The 17,080-nt window shown below is 36.2% G+C and overlaps 1 protein-coding gene across 12 annotated transcripts in view; it reads right to left on the bottom strand.

The window, feature by feature from the left end:
• nbeaa (neurobeachin a) overlaps window positions 1-16,056 on the bottom strand; it is a 299,982-nt gene extending 283,926 nt beyond the window's left edge. For all 12 annotated transcript variants that reach the window (XM_056467451.1, XM_056467441.1, XM_056467443.1 and 9 more), the window contains exon 1: window positions 15,491-16,056. In XM_056467451.1, the coding sequence (XP_056323426.1) occupies window positions 15,491-15,775 (285 nt within the window). In that variant the 5' untranslated portion in view covers window positions 15,776-16,056. The remainder of the gene's footprint in view (window positions 1-15,490) is intronic.
• Between the last annotated feature and the right edge of the window lie 1,024 nt (window positions 16,057-17,080).

Here is a 17,080-nt window from a genome sequence, read left to right as displayed (position 1 = left end):
TGCATCACATAAACTGTTTGTAGGAACCAATAAGTGGATAAATCTGAAAACAAGCCCTTGCATAGGGCTGTGCAATTAATCAAAATTCTGTTTAATTTTAAAGGCTTAACTAGGTTAATTAGGTTAACTAGGCAGGTTAGGGTAATAAGGCAAGTTATTGTATAATGATGGTTTGTTCTGTAGACTATTGAAAAAAATTTAGCTTAAAGGGGCTAATAATTTTGACCTTAAAAATGGTTATTAAAAAATTAAAAACTGCTTTTATTCTAGCCGAAATAAAACAAATAAGACTTTCTACAGAAGAAAAAATATTATCAGACATACTGTGAAAATGTCCTTGCTCTGTTTAACATCATTTGGGAAATATTTAAAAAAAAAGAAAAAAAATTCAAAGGGGGGCTACTATACAGACTTCAACTGTCTCTACATTGGTTATCAGCTTCCAAAAATAAATGTTATCATGTCGGACAAACTTCCCATACACATAAGTGTTGGAGAATGCGCTTCACAACGGTTTCATTTTTACATTTACATTTAGTCATTTAGCAGACGCTTTTATCCAAAGCGACAAGTGTTTTACATCAAACACACACTGTAAAAAAAATACTGGTTGCCTAAATTAAGCTGAATCAATGGCTACGTTTACATGAACATCAGAAATTAAATTATTTGCCTTCATCTTAATAAGACAATAATATGATTAAGGTGTTTACATGAGTTGCTTTTTGAATGTTCCTGTCATGATCCCGTTTTACATGTCATAGCACATAATTCAATCAACACCATTGCGTCACCACACTGTCCACATTTCCTCCAGAGTTTTATGTAATTTCGGGTGTTTCATTTTTAATTTGTCGATTTTAACTGCAGTTTGGCACTTTCACTTTCATTCAGGAACATTTCATGCATGCCCCTGTGACAAACGAGATATTGGATGAGAGTATGAACTGCTGGAAAAGTGTTGTTTTAATGGAATTTGATACCGCATGCCAAATGAAAAAAATAAATTTTAATAAAAAAAAAAAAAACCTCAGCATTTCGTGATGCAGGTGTCTGTGGGCCTTCACTAACTTGGTAGGTGCAGAGAACAGTGTCAAACAGCTGTGTGTGTATAGACTATCTTGTCGCACAATGCGGCGAAAATCCTACACAACGGTAATAGTTTGATTAAGGTGTTCATATGTCTGTACTGCACTTCAATAATGTGACTAAAATTGGCATCTCCACATCTTAATTCCATTTCTGCTTAGTTGATTATGACTTTAGTCAGATTAAGGTCATCAAAAATCACCATTTAGACTCTTAATCAGAGTATTGTCTTAATTGTATTCAAATCGTATTATTGGTGTCAATGTAAACATACTCAACGAGTCATTTGAACTTATATTAAACTGACTTAAGACAGCTTGCGTAAATTGTAAAATTAAGCAAGAACATGATTAACTTGGTTTAATAAGTTATAATTAACTAAAAACATATGTTTTCACAACTAATTAATCACATAATTTTTTACAGTGCACTGATGCCTGATCTCCATGCAAGAAATCATTTTTGTGCTAGCAGAAAGCCCAATAATCTGGTGATACAAAGTAATCTCTCTTTAAGTTCACTCAAAAAAATTATTTTTGCTGCTTGTTCAAATTACGTGTTAAAAAGAAGTTGAAAAAAACTATTATTTCTTGTTTTTTGGAACAACTTAACAGTCTTATGTTCAATCCACTTCAATTTGTAAAAAAACGATTAAGTTAAATTGTGTGGAAACCAGCGTGAACTAAACATTGAAATTATTTTGGCCTCAAAACGCACATTACTGCATATATAATATCTTTCACAGAAGTGCCAAGGAAAGAATCATAGCCCTGAATATGATTCATAAACACTTCAGCTGAAGAAAAGAGTGGCCCTTGCACCTTGTTATGAATGTAATCTATCACTATACCGTGCTCAAGAAGCCTTCTCCGTGTCAGACTGAAATGTACAGATCACTTCCATCTACATAACTAATAAGTGAAGTCAATAATGACAAATGCCCAGAGCTGCACCCGGCCTGTATGCACTCGCTCTCTAATGAAAACACCAGGTTTAATGAAATTCCTGTCTCAAGGTCTTCACAAAGACAGATGTTACAATTCAAGCTCCAGCAATTTACACCGAAACAGGACTTTTGGGCACATGGAAGGACAAATCTTTTTTTGTTGCCAGCCAATGGCCTTTGGTTACAATTTGCCATTTGCTAGTCAGCTGGAAGTGTTAACAGAGTTGGCACCCGGTAGGCCTGCACAATACTGGGACAATAAGTGAAATACGATACTCTAGTTGTGGATTTCTATAACAATATTTCTTGCAATATAACATTTACATTAGAAAATACTATTTTTGTTCAAAAGAATTGTTAAATAAAATAATTTACCTAATGATCAAACTAAAAAGAACTGGTGATGGACATTTTTTGTTCTAATTAAATCTAATACAGGCTAAAAAAATAACATATATGAATGACATATTATTTTCCTCTCCAATTGACTTCCGCCATTATGTTTATTTTCATGTCAAGGTTCACTTTTGGGTTGGTTTGGCCAATAGCAGAACAGCACCAACTGGGACAGGCGGTAATAAAGATAGTAAGGCCCAATATGATTGGTCAAATTTTGAAGAAAAAAAAAAAAAACATTCTACAAATGCTTGGTACATACAATAAATATCATTTACTCCATCTACCTGCAAACGGCTTGGTAAGCATGACGTCATGCAAAGCAGCTTCCAGGTCCAAGCGCTATATCAAACTGTACTGGGAGGCTTTAGAAATGATAATAATAAACATTTGCAAAGCAATAAAATGCTTTCAAAAGTCATGATCACAATATTTATATTTATATATTTATATATATATATATATATATATATATATATTCATGACTAATATCAGGAGGACAGAATGTGATTAATTCTTTTATAAATTGTTAAAATATTGGTGTCTATGATGCATGAAGTCCACTCCTATGAAGTCCAGAGACTGTTGTGTACACCGTGATATGATATAAATTTCACTTTAATGTGTGATATGACTAAAAAGTGGTCATAAACGAATATTTTATTTTTTCAATTCAAATGAGTAGCGGCTTGGACCCAGAAACAATATTCCATACTGTACGTCACAACTTAACAAGCGGATAGATATAACTAGCTCACTTTTTTTAACAGTACTTCTTCTGAAAGTAATTTTCCGATAGCTTTTTCCAAAATTACACCCTAAACTGGCAACAAACAGAATCTCAACAATTCAAATTTGACTTGAAGCTAAGATGTTCGCTGTGATTTTCTTTTAATTAAATATTTCAAGTTTTGCACAATTTCTTGAGTGTGTGTTTTCAGATTAACTCATTTACAGCCAAAGAGCTTCGAGAGAATGGGCGGAGCCAAATATATTTGCCATGCTTTGCTTACTGAGCCTCCTTGATTGGTTTTCTCTACAGCATCATGGGTAATGCAGTTTTTAAATGAAATCCACTACTAAACATCATTGTTTTAGGAAAAATAGATTGAATTCATGTGTAGAGATGGCTTCAACAGATCCATATTTGTGGTTTTTACTAAAACATGAATAAACATAACCGCATGAAATTTTTCTTAAAGAGATAATTCACCCAAAACTGAATATAAACTCACCATTTACTCTTCATAATTAGATTTTTTACCATTAGAATTTTCTGTCCCACAAAAAAAAATATTGTAAAAACTGCTGGTTGATGGTACCCATTGATTTCCATGGAAGGACAAACAAATACTATGTAGTCGATGGGTGCCAACAACCAGCAATCCTCAAAATATGTCTGTTTGTGCTTAGCAGAAAAAAAGAAAAACTCAAATGGGTTTTGAGTAAACATTAACAGAGATTTCACTTTGGGGTGAATTATCTCTTTAAGCAACCCAGAATATTAGAAACATAGATTCATTCATGTGGAAAACAAGAGCGGAAGAATGATGTTCAAAATTCAGCTTTGCATCACAGAAATAAATCACATTTGCCCATATTTTAAACTAGAAAACAATTCAAAATTGTAATATTACTGCTTGATCTAATAAATACAACCTTGGCGAGCATAACAGACTTCTTTCAAAATATTATAAGCGACCACACTTTTAAACAGTATACCGTACATCTGAATGGTTTCTGAGGACACTATCATATACATGACCTCAAATCTAATATACATGCGCTAAAATATTTCCAGGGTCTTTAAGTGTGGGGGAGGTCCGCGTCTCTCAGCGCTGAACGATGACGCAGCACAGTCACAGGTTAATGCAAGCACTTTCATTAAAGCAGGAGATCAGTCTTACACTAGGAGGGAAAGAAGATTACCACGGCTTTGTTAGCATATTCATTAGCTCCCGTCACATCTGCGGGATCTCTAAAAAGTAAATGTACAGTAAACGATTCATTTATTATGCGGCTTATCTGACTGCGAGGTTCTGATTTCACATCCGCTTCCGAGTTGTTGTTTTGTTCTGCAGATAAACACTGATAAACAACACTGAGTTGTCGTTTATTCTCCTCATAGTTTATCTATCAAACATTAAAATACAACTTATTAGAGCCCACAAATAACTTTCAGCAGACCATCAAATAACCACAAAAAGGCTTTCCACAGCAATAATACTGTTCTCTGAGAAATACAGAGAGAAAAATGTGGAAATATCATCATGAAAATACCAAGCAGAACGTTATTTTCATGACAGATAAATATAAAGGACCAAGTCAAACATAACTCTGACTCAGTTTTCACTATGTATGTCGATTATTTGTTGCACAAACGTATTATTTAAAAGTGATTTTGTTTCAGTTCATGTAAATGGACGTTTCCCAAACAGAAAGTGCAACCCTTATGCAGTCATCTAGTGATGGACGCTTTTCAAAATACATCATGAAGCTTCGAAACCTTAATGAATTTTTTGTTTTGAATTAGTGGTTGCAAACTAAGCATGTATTCAATTTGGAAGGTCACGTGATTTCAGTAAACGGGGATTCGTTGCGTCATTATGGTTTCAAAACATTTCAAAAATGTAATGGTTTGCCATTTGGAGGCGATCTTTTTAATACTACAAAATCCACATGAATTGCTCAGCTTTATTCAGATCGCCCCCTAGTGGTGATTCACTTAAGAGGTTTCATAGTTTTTACCTGATCTTGGATCAGTTTTATGAGTTGTAGATGTTTTAATGAGACAGTTGTAAAATGAATAGGAATAATAGTTAATAAATAGGGATGTTCCCTTTTTTTCTTACAGATACCAATTCCGATACCTGAGCTCATGGTATACCAAGTGCTGAACCCATACCTTAGTATCTGTAAAAACAGTTGTTTATGTTACTAGCCCTATATAAATTGACAATTAATTTACGGTGTGCTTCAGACTTATCCATTAATAAAACATGCATGTTTTGCTAGAGTTGTTGTTTCATTTACAAGGTTGACCACCAGGCTTCCCTAGCATATGCTGCTTTGAATGCTTCACATTTTGCGAATTGTTTCAAAGCTTTGAAAAGCTTAGTTTCTCTCATCACTACAGTCACCACATGTAGGCATAAAAAGATGGACGTGCTTCTTAAATTGACCCATTTAATGCACCATGTTTTTGTTTCATTGTTTTGTTGTGTTTCGATGTGCTATATTATAACATTCTATGCTTGGTTTGGTCCTGAATGAGCGATATAGAGCTGTGCTGTTGTGCAACAAGGACTGCTTGTGCTGACTGTGCACAGCATCCTGACCTTGGTGATTCTGCAGAGTGGATGTGAATAATGAGATGATCCCTTTGGACAGACAACAGCTAAGCCACAAGAGAGAGAAAGACAAAGACATTGGAGAAAAAGATGTGTATTGAGGATACAAACAGACACCTTTAAAGATGTGCCACAAACACATTATATATAGTATATATAGTATTATATATAGTATAATATAAATACAAGTAAAGTATTTTTCAGAAAAGTGAACATTTGGGTGAAATAATGTGATTGCCATTCCTTTTAAAAAATACATGGAAGAATAAGTAAGCAATAATCAATTTACTATATTTTATATGATTAAAACCCTGGTGGTCCATTGTGCTGTGCTGACCCATGACAAAGCTGGGACTTGTGAGTGATTAAAAACCTAGTAAAATGGTCAAATGTAGTGGTATGAATTATTATATAAATTAGTATTTTTGGGATAGACTGTGATCCTCAAATTATCTTTAAATATTCCTCAAACAGTTCTGTTTGTCAGAATTTTTTGGTATATAAAACATTGTTACACTTAATTAGACACTACATTTAGGTCTTAAACTGTGGCAAAATGTATCATAGCCTAATAAATAAGCAAAATATTTTGAATATTCATTCATTTTCCTTCGGTTTAGTCCCTTATTTATCATGAGTCACCACGGCGGAATGAACCAAAAGCTATTCTAGCATGTTTTATGCTGTGGATGCCCTTCCAGCAGCAGCCCAGTACTGGAAAACACCCATACACACTCAAACATTCACAGACACACTCATACACTACAGCCAATTTAGTTCATCACCTATAGCGTATGTCTTTGAACTGTGGGGGAAACCGAAGCACCCGGAGGAAACCCACAGCAACACGTGGGAGAACATGCAAACTCCATAGAGAAATGCTAACTGGCCCAGCCGGGACTTGAACTAGCGAACTTCTTGCTATGAGGCGACAATGCTAAACACTGAGCCACTGTGCCGCCATCTTCTGAACAACAGAGTTATAATATTCCATATTATGACATTTTCCCAGGTGTTTTCCATTTACTTTTAAGTTGCATTATAGAACCTCAATCTTTCCTCTGGCAAATTTGTTTTGTGGTTGAAAATTGTACACACCAACAAAGAAATTTAAAGCATAGGTACTTTTATATTACACATTAGGACATTATATGTGCATATACCTACCTTGATATAGTAATAAACATACAATTTGTTTAAAAACAACATATTTTTGTCATCCTCACTGCAAACTTATAGGAGCGATAATATCATTAAATGTTGAGGGGGGGCCTTACAATTATTTCCAGGGGAAAAGGGGGTATCAGGCGAAAAAAAGGTTGGGAACCACTGATTTTAAGTATTGCATATATTAAAAAAAATCTGACATATATTAATAAATACAAAAATAAGCTCACTGTCTATACTGTAACTTAAATGAACAAAACAGAAGATATATTGCTTCATATATTAAACTATACTAAAAACGTCCTTTAAAAGACACTTTTAAATATTAACAGTTGTTAAAGCATATATAAAGACCACATAATGCAATTCAAAAGCGTAAATACACACATTAATCATGAATAACTAAATATGGAAAACATGTCACATTACACAGCAATTCCCAAAATTTGGGTGAAATGCAAAATGAGTATTGCTGTTTGGTTTCAATACATGCTTTAAAATATTTACTAATTCAACACGCCAGTTGATTTCATGTCAAATAAGCTACTGTGCATCTCATCTCCTCCTGTCCAGATCACAGAGCTGATCCAGTTGGCCACGAAAAGATGACAACAGTTGGTATGGTGGGAAGCAAGCAGCAAAATCCCATGGTGCCGTTTCCATCACAACTATGATGCTTTGCTAATGGCAGGGGAGTGTAAACGTCAGGCCCTCGGTGGCAGTGTGTGCATTATGTGGGGGTAGAGAAAATAAGAGAGAGAGAGAGAGAGAAGGAGAGGGGAAAAAACGACAGACAGTGAGCAGATTGGCTCAGTGTGAGAAGCTGAATGGCGGGAGGTGAAGGACGAGCACGCATCAAAGAAAGGCAAATAAAATTAGCAGATCTTGAATAACGCCGCAACTCCTTCAACGTGCACCAAAATTGCTGCTCGCTTTATAAATTTAGCCTATACATGTTTCTAATCATAATGTAAAAGCAGTGCTGAGCAAGTTACTTAAAGAAGTTATTTTATAATTCATTACTAATATAGATTTAAATTACTTACCTAATTATCTGAAAATCAAACAAAAAGTGCTCAGGGGTAGCTTAATTAATGTGTCTGTGCTCTTTGGGTTAGGGATTCATCAGAATAAACAGCAAAAAGTCCAAGGCACTTGAAAAATGTGGAAAAAATATTAAAAAGCCTTCATTGCTAATCCTTACAAACCGGTTTTAAGGGAATAGCCATGTCAATAAAGGTTTTTAAATATTTTTTTCCACATTTTTCGAGAGTCTTGGACTTATTTTTGCTAACGTCTTCTTTTTTTTTTTAAGTGATATTGGATACGAGTCACTTTAAAACAAGACAGACTAAGCGAGTCGTCCAAAAAAATCGGATTCAGTCACAAAATCAGAATTAACCATCAAGATCTGCAGTGTAAATGCAGCCAAAAAGACTAGTTTCCTGATTCATGCGAGGTTGAACTCTGCAAGATTGCAGCTGCGACTACAATAGTAACTATGTCAGTTCCGCAGGGATCCGCGAGCCCTGCATACAGTCAGGGAAAGTCTTCGAGTGAACCAACCACCACCACACTAAATAAAAGACGAGCTGACCCTCAATGCATAAACACAAGTGATTTGAAAATAGACCGGTGGTAGGATTACAGGACCAAATTGAGTCTTAAAATACATCTGGTAGCTAGGCTGCTCATCGTGTGCTGGTAATAAACTGGAGCATTACGTTTTCAAGCACATTTGATTGCTTGCATGTTGTCTGGCGCATTTGCGACTGCGGGATCTGCCCTCATGAAGAGGGTCACAGGACGGTCTTTCATCCCTCTGCCAGATCGAGCCCTCTCAACACCTCCTGCGTGTGTCATTTGTCCTGTAGCCGGGTGGTGCGGATGTCTGGCATGCCGGTGTAAGGCCATGAGGTTGAGGACGAGTCTAATTACATTCAGGGTCTAACAGCGGTGCTCCACAACATGTGTTCTCTGCTCTGAATTTCAAAAGCAAGTTGGAAAGAAAAAGGGCTTTTGAATCTAGCACACTGGAATTAGGCCTCAGATCTTAGTCACTACCAAAAGACGAGGCCTACAGGAATAATCTGAATTCAAAAACATGACGCTTGCTGTTTGTTCAAACTAGCGCTGTGCGATTGAGGGAAAATATCTAATTGCGATTTTTTTTGACAGATGTTGCAATTTTGATTTCATTTGCAATTTAATTTTGTAGTCAAGCTTCAACTCAATAATCTGTAGTTTCTTACTGCTAAAATGCAGTAAGTGTTAGTTAAAAAAGGAACTAAGAGGTCATTAACTAACTTAAACATTTATTCAAATTTGTTTTTAAATATCCAAAAATTAAATACTCATCTGTCTCTAGAGAAAACAGTAAACAAATATGATGACCTTACTTTTCTGTAAACAAGTTGAACTCAAATTAGGGAGATAGTGTAGCTTATTATACAAACAAAAAAATAATAATTATAAAAACACTTAGCAAACTAACATGGCTGATAAAAGCCTTTCTGTAGCTTATTTTGTCTAAAACTAAATAATTATTATAGATGCTACACAAAATATCATAAACGTACAGCTGTGGTACTCCAAAATGGCTAAAATAGGTGCGAGACTGAAGTGTATACTTCTTATCCTGCATTTAGATGAGTTTTTTTAAATCCCTCTTTGGTCATTGCATTAAAATGCACCATAAAATGCACAAACTATAGCATATAAAAAGAGTAAAGTAAAAAAAAAAAAGGAAATTCAGCCAAACGCATAAAATTACCATTGACTTAAATGGGAATGTCTTTATATTCCCTATATATCAACCATTTTTCCCAACCCTTCCTGAAAATATCCCTTTTCATACTCAACATACAGTAAATATCAGTTTTTCCATTACATGAATTTCTTCAATTATCTTAAACCACTGCTTAAGTTTCAACGTTGAGTCTTTAAGCCAGTTCCTTGTTATATTCTTTTGCATGCCACAAGAAGAATGTTATACAAATATTGTTCACCTTTGGGGACAGTGTCCTTAATTCATTCATTCATTTACGGCTTAGTCCCTAATCTGGGGTCGCCACAGCAGAATGAACCGCCAACTTATCCAAAACCCACACACTCCCATTCACGCACATACACTATGGACAATTTAGCTCAATTCACCTATAGCGCATGTCTTTGGACTTGTAGGGGAAACTGGAGCACCCGGAGGAAACCCACGCCAACACGGGGAGAACATGCAAACTCCACACAGAAATGCCAACTAACCTAGCCGAGGCTCGAATCAGCGACCTTCTTGCTGTAACTAATAAGCACCACCAATTTATATCATATACATATATCTAAATATAATTAAACATTTTCTCAAATATATGCAAGCATGTGTGTATTTATACATAATAAATATAAACAGCACACACACACACACACACACATATACATATATATATATATATATATATATATATATATATATATATATATATATATATATATATAAAGTCAAAAACTTTTATTTTAGATGCAATAATGACGATTAAGGGCGTCACGATGACGCAGTGGGTAGCACTGTCGCCTCACAGCAAGAAAGTCACTGGTTCGAGCCTCGGCTGGGTCCGTTGGAGTTTCTGTGTGGAGTTTGCATGGGTTTCCTCCGGGTGCTCCGGCTTTAGGTGAATTGGTTAAGCTAATTTGGCTTTAGTTAATGAGTGTGTATGGATGTTTCACAGTGTTGGGTTGCAGCTGGAAAGGCATCCGCTGCATAAAGCATATGCTGGATAAGTTGGCGGTTCATTCCACTGTGGCGACCCTAGATTAATAAAGGGACTAAGCCGAAAAGAAAATGAATGAATGAATAATGATGAATAATCCATCTCTAATATAAAACTAAAGAGAAATGTGTTTACAAAATAACACTAAACCTAAACGAACAAAACCATTAATTAAACAAACCAACATGTACAGCAAATTGAAAAACAGTATCAAAATAAAAACTCATAAAAAATGCAAAATTATAACCTTGATGCAAACTCCTATCGAAAGTAAAACAAAGACCACCCAAAATCTTATTTCTCCTGACCTCTCGCATGACCTTTGGTGGAATCTCCAATTAATTAAGGTGATCGGTACATCTGCTCTGCTAAATGGCATTCAGCATCAATCGATATTGGCTGTGCTCGGGCACAAGCGGCGGTTTCAGCCCAAGCTGAATAATACATTAGGTCTACCCCACCTACAGTTGTGTATCGGCGTTGTGCCAAGCGCTACGCAATGCTTCTTTATTTCTCTAGTGCACATTGCCTATGTGAGCCGCAAAAACCATGATTGTTATTGTACCATTAAAATAAATTAGCGCAGGCTTTCACTTTAGTGTATTATTATTGGCTGGTGGATTGTGATGACCTGCAGTACAATGATCTTACTTCAAAAGCATTTATTTATGCGCATTTCAAAGATAAATCTCCATTGAGAACAAAGCAGTCAATATGGCCTCACAACGAATGTCTTCACAATAAATCCATTCAAGCTAACGTATGTAAATCAGGTAAAAGCGCAGTAGTGTTGTTCAGGGTTGTTCACACTAGTATGCTGGTTTGTTTGGTCCAGGTTTAAACAAAAGAGGAAAAAAATTGATTTAGTCCACATAGCACTCATACTACATTCACAGACAAGTCCAAAACTATACTGTGTGCTGTATTAAATGTGCTTATATTATGTGTGGTATGTAAAGTTTTTAATTCTTATTAAAATCCATTCATTGTAAAAGCCAACAGTCAACTTTATAAAATGAAATGAGTGTAATTAACTTAAAATCTACTAAAAGTTAATACTACTAATTTGAAAAGAGTTTTGAACTCAGTGTTGAAGGTAATCAGTTAATTAAATACCTCATTAGTTCAACTTCCAACTTTATACTTCAAAATGGATTAAGTTCACAGAACTCGTATAGATTACTTTTTTAATCGGTTTCCTCAAATGGTTTGAGTTGCTTTAACTTATTAGGTTTTACAATACGCAGTTGGTTTGAGTTCTCTTCATTTTATTGGGTTTTACAGTACTCAGTTGGTTTGAGTTCTCTTCATTTATCGAGTTTTCTGTGTTCAAATTGCTTCGTTTACTCAAATAGATTAAGTTCACAGTACTCATTAGGATTAGTTTTTAAACTTAAATGGTTTGTTGCAATCGGTTTCATCAAATGGTTTCAGTTACCTTAACTTTTTGGGTTTTACAGTGTGTTAATAACAATGCCTGACATCTGTATTAAACTGTACTGGGCAACATCGAGACTTTAAAGTGAAAATAAAACTGTATGCTTAAGGCATTACGTAACGATATGCTGTTTTTGCTTTGCAGAGTTTATTTGGAAGTGGACCATACTTTTTCAGTCTTCTTATTCTGTTTGTTTTGCATTTACGTTTATTTAAATAAACTACATAAGCTGAGCAAATCCACCAGAGTTTATTTTATTATTTTAATCAAACCAACCCCAAAAAATTGTTGTCATTTAGCGGTTTACAATAAAACTATTTCCACTTTTACTTTCATTCAAAATACAAGAGACAATATATTTATTTATCTATACTTTAGCTAGCTAGCTAACTACGAGCCAGAGAGCTATAGACCATAGATATTTACATTAGATGTCACCTACACGATTGGTGTCTATTGGAATGACTGCGTCAATAGAGCTGCCATTTTAGTACAGAGTAGCGTAGCGCTCCTTTGAAATGAATGTGAGACCAAGGTGTAGTGGAGGACTGGCCATCCAGAGCCAGATATATATATATATATGCATATATACATATATCTATGATATGGAGTTTTCTCGGTGGTCAGTACGCAAATATTTTTTTCAATTACAAAAATTTTAATTTTACAACACTTTTTTGCATCGACTCATTCACTTAGCCGACAATAATACAAGTTTGTAGCACCACAGCATCTTGTCATATTTTATTTATATTATTTTCTAACATAAGCCTAAAATTTAGTGCAAGTTGGTGCTACTTTCCTTACGATCAGTGCAGTAAAAGACTGTATTATCATCAATAACATGACTTGCTGAGCACAAAAGTTTGTAACATACAAAAACGTAAAAAACTAAATATCACCTATGAAATTATTAGTTATTACATCCGTACACATCGCTAAAGTCCAGCATCTTCACATTGGCTTATCTAATGAGGTTGAATGACATTTGTCCTGTACAAATGTGGCAGCACTATTGACACATGCTCAGGGTCCATATGCGATATCTAGTGTATATATCTATGGCTATAGACAAATGGATTTAGCATTCATCAGTTGAATAGCATGCTAAATTAATATGATTATGTTAAGGAATGATATGTAAAAATAATAATACATAAATAATAATGAAGTATTAAAAGGCCAGTGTTCTACAAATGTGGGTACAGCAAAACTACAAATAATAACAATGAATGAAAAATCATTTTATGTTACATTATGATGTTTTGTTTGCCATTTTTGACAATGTAAAGTGTTCAAAGGTTCCCATGACAAAAAACTGCAAGTGTAACTTAGTACTGTTACACTTTCTAGATTAAAAAAGAGAGAAAAAAATAGACTAAAACAATAGAAGTAGGCTACTTTGAGCTGACTTGAAGGCAAGTGACCCGTTTGAAACGTCCATCTTCCGCTTAATATTATCCAAAGAGCAGTTTACAGTAGTAAACTAGTTAATATTTCATACCGAACTCTATGGAGTCACATGACCCGCCAGCCAGGAACACATCGACCGTCTCTCCACTGCGAAGCTGCGCTAAACTCTATAGTCTCTCCAGTTTACATCGCGCTGGCTCGGGGTTTCAGAGCACATCACCACTGCAGCAACCCCCACCCTCCTCCTCCTCCGCCACCTGCTTCCACATGCACGGCTACAGGAGCTCTGCATCCCTGCGCATAGAGCAACCGCTGCAGCATCCCTTCAGCTCAATCACTGCTGACTCTAAACTAATGATCCATTGCAAACTCATGACCGACCGATGCCTCCTATTAAAGAGTAAACGACCTTATCGCTGCAGCAAACACCGGTTGTGACCGTAAATTGAACGCTTATGGTGTATATAGTGAATGTAATTAGCAAGTAAGCGTTGTAAACACGTTTTGCTAATTCGTGGAACGGTTGCGATAGATGTGATCTCACGACGGACACAGTATGGGTTTACACAACGAAAAATTATTGAAGATGTAATGTTAATTAACTGACAGCCTACACCTACATGTTAAAATATTTCTGAAGCTAATATTTGTCATGAGGTAGAAGTGCATTACCTCAGAAAACCCGACCCCAGAGCGCATGCGCGCAGTAACGTTCCGTTTATTTCGTTCACTTAAACGCTCTTCCATCTACAACGATGATATATCAATAACCACAATTTTTAGGTGAACAATAGTAGTCATAGTAGCTGGTTGACAGATATTTGACATCATGCTATGCTTGTTTTGTTTGTAAACCAGTATAAATATAATAATACAGTATATATATATATATATATATATATATATATATATATATATATATATATATATATATATATATATTAGTAAAAAATAAATAAATCTAGTTTTAAAACTGAGATTCCAAGTTCATAGTGACCTGTGGTTTCTATAATAAAGCACATAAAGGTTTCTTGTTTTCTGGGCACCTGCTTCCAGTACAGCTTTAAGAAGGCCTGCTCGGCCGATTGTGATTATTGATAAGGACGTCGGCTATAAAAACTCCATCTCTTCCCTCATAAACAACGGTCCTCCCAGCATCCCATGCAGCGGGTATTATTGAATCTGTGTTAATACGTTTTCTAAGCCGTTTCATAACAAGAATTCAGTTAAAGCCCGCTTTAATCCAGCTCGCTCACCAGCCTGTGGCCTCCATGAGCAAAAACAGCAGCAGCCATATCTAACAGTGCACAGATGAGGAGATAACAGGTGCTAAAACACTCTTAAAACACACTATTAAAGCGTAAAAATAACGAGACGACACGTTAACTCGCTCTGAATATTAATTACACCCACACTACTGTACATCTGAGAATTAATCTACATACCCCTGCCTGTGTCGCGTAACATCAGTCATATTTACATATCAAAAACGGAACCTGCATTCAGAAATATGGTTTAATAGCATAAAGCAGCGCTTAGTACACCGTCTGGGCGAGAATAATTCATCCAACAGCCTTTTGGGCAAAAAGAAAGGATGCACTCCCTTATTTGGCGAGTCATTGTTGCAGGCCGGCGTGTTGATACACTGTCAGTTTTGCACAGCGAATAAATGCAGCGATCACCGAGTAACGGTGCTCTGGGAAAATGAATCATGACGTTATGTGCAGGATATTTTGTCGCCCTAAAGCGAAGCTGGTAGTAATGAATCTCACTGAGATGTCAACAAAAGACAGGGTGACATTCCTCCAGGGAATGGTTCTGGCTTTAATGCATTTGATCAAGAAATCAATTCTCATATGACATCATCTTATAACACCAAGCGCGCTAAATAAAACATGCGTTCAAGAGAATGTATGCAGATGCTTACCAGATTTAAAACGGTCTCCACGATGTCTCTGTTGCTAACCTCCCCGACCTGGATCAAACCGATGAGCACTGCGAATTTCATCTTGATATTCCGGATCGGAACCGAAGGGTTTATCACCCCGGCCGGTAGAACCACGGCGCCCGATCCAGACACCATCATGTCCCCGGTAACAGAGCCCGTTACGACTTGCTGCCCCGAACCCGGTGGTGCTGCTGCTGGTGGTGGGGCTTCTCGGTCCGTGAGCGAGGCGGAACCCGGTGCTAAAACCGGTCTCTCGCTCGACATTTCCGATCCGAATCCCAGAAAAGGAGCGGTCGCCTCGGTCTCACCTGCTTTTGTATCACCGAGCGCTGAGCAGCAGCATCAAATACAGATGAAAACGGAAAATTCTCGGTCAGGTGTCAAAAGCTGTCCTCCTCCTCTTCCTCCGAGACCTGCACATCCAAAGCCGATGCTTGCAGCCGTTCAGAGGGATGCACAGGACGAAATCACGTCTACACGGTCCCTCTCTCCTCCCGATGTCAGCCGAAGATCGGTGCGGCGTCGGGCTGTGTTGTCTTTCTCAGGACGCCATATTGACGCCCCCTGTCTGCGGGAGCGCTCACCACGCCTGCGTGCTGCTGCCCGACTGTCAATCAAAATCCAGAGCACGTGCGCGCGCGTCCCGTCCGTAGGTGTCCCGGCATTTGGAAAATCAGATTAATGTTATGTTAACGATAACCATCAGAGGGGCATTATTTTGGAGGGTTAGACAATTGTAAATGTAGTCCAATGATGTAATCGTGAGATTCTTTCGCACAGACCTAAATACAACTTCGAGAACAACTTGTTTTTAGCTCAATTTGTGTGTCAAGAGACAATGTGTAGACACAGACGAAAGACATGGCACAGGCTTTCACAAGTTATTTTACATTTTATTATTTGATTATTATTTATACTTAGATAATAAGCTTAGGGATCCAGGAAATCTGAAGGCCCCCAAATAAATACCTATAAGTATAAATTATACCTATAAATTATATATAACATCATTTTCTGTGATGTTTTGTATGATGAGGGTCTAAAAAAAATGTTTAATGTTTATTCCATCTGCGCAAATGCATCCCCCACCCTCGATCATGGAGAAGTCCAGCAGTTAAATTAGGTAAAGATTTAGTTTTAAAAACAAATTATTTTATATATAATTTTAGTTGTGAATTCATTTTAAGAAAACAAATCATTTAAAAAGTTTTATAAGCTGCTTTACATGTTCTTATCATTATTTTGCATTAAGACAAGTGATTGAGTGATATAAGAAAAAAAAAACAGCAAAATAAATCAATTAAAAATAAATTATTATTGAAAAGTTGCGTTTTAGAACTTTTGGGCCTCATGACTGGAATTGCTTAGGGTCCCCAATTCACTAAATCCCCCCCTGTACATATATACATATTATTAATGATAATGATATACATATTAATATAATCTTCAGAATTTATTTGTGTGTTTAAAATGTGTTTATGAACAGAGACTAGTAACTTTTGACCATTGGGATTTGAATACATTTCAAAACAAATCCAGTTGGAGTAAATACTCATGTGTATTTGGACT

The sequence above is a fragment of the Danio aesculapii genome, chromosome 10, assembly GCF_903798145.1.
Source record: "Danio aesculapii chromosome 10, fDanAes4.1, whole genome shotgun sequence".
NCBI classification, from domain to species: domain Eukaryota; kingdom Metazoa; phylum Chordata; class Actinopteri; order Cypriniformes; family Danionidae; genus Danio; species Danio aesculapii.
This window is presented reverse-complemented; position numbering and strand designations above follow the sequence as displayed.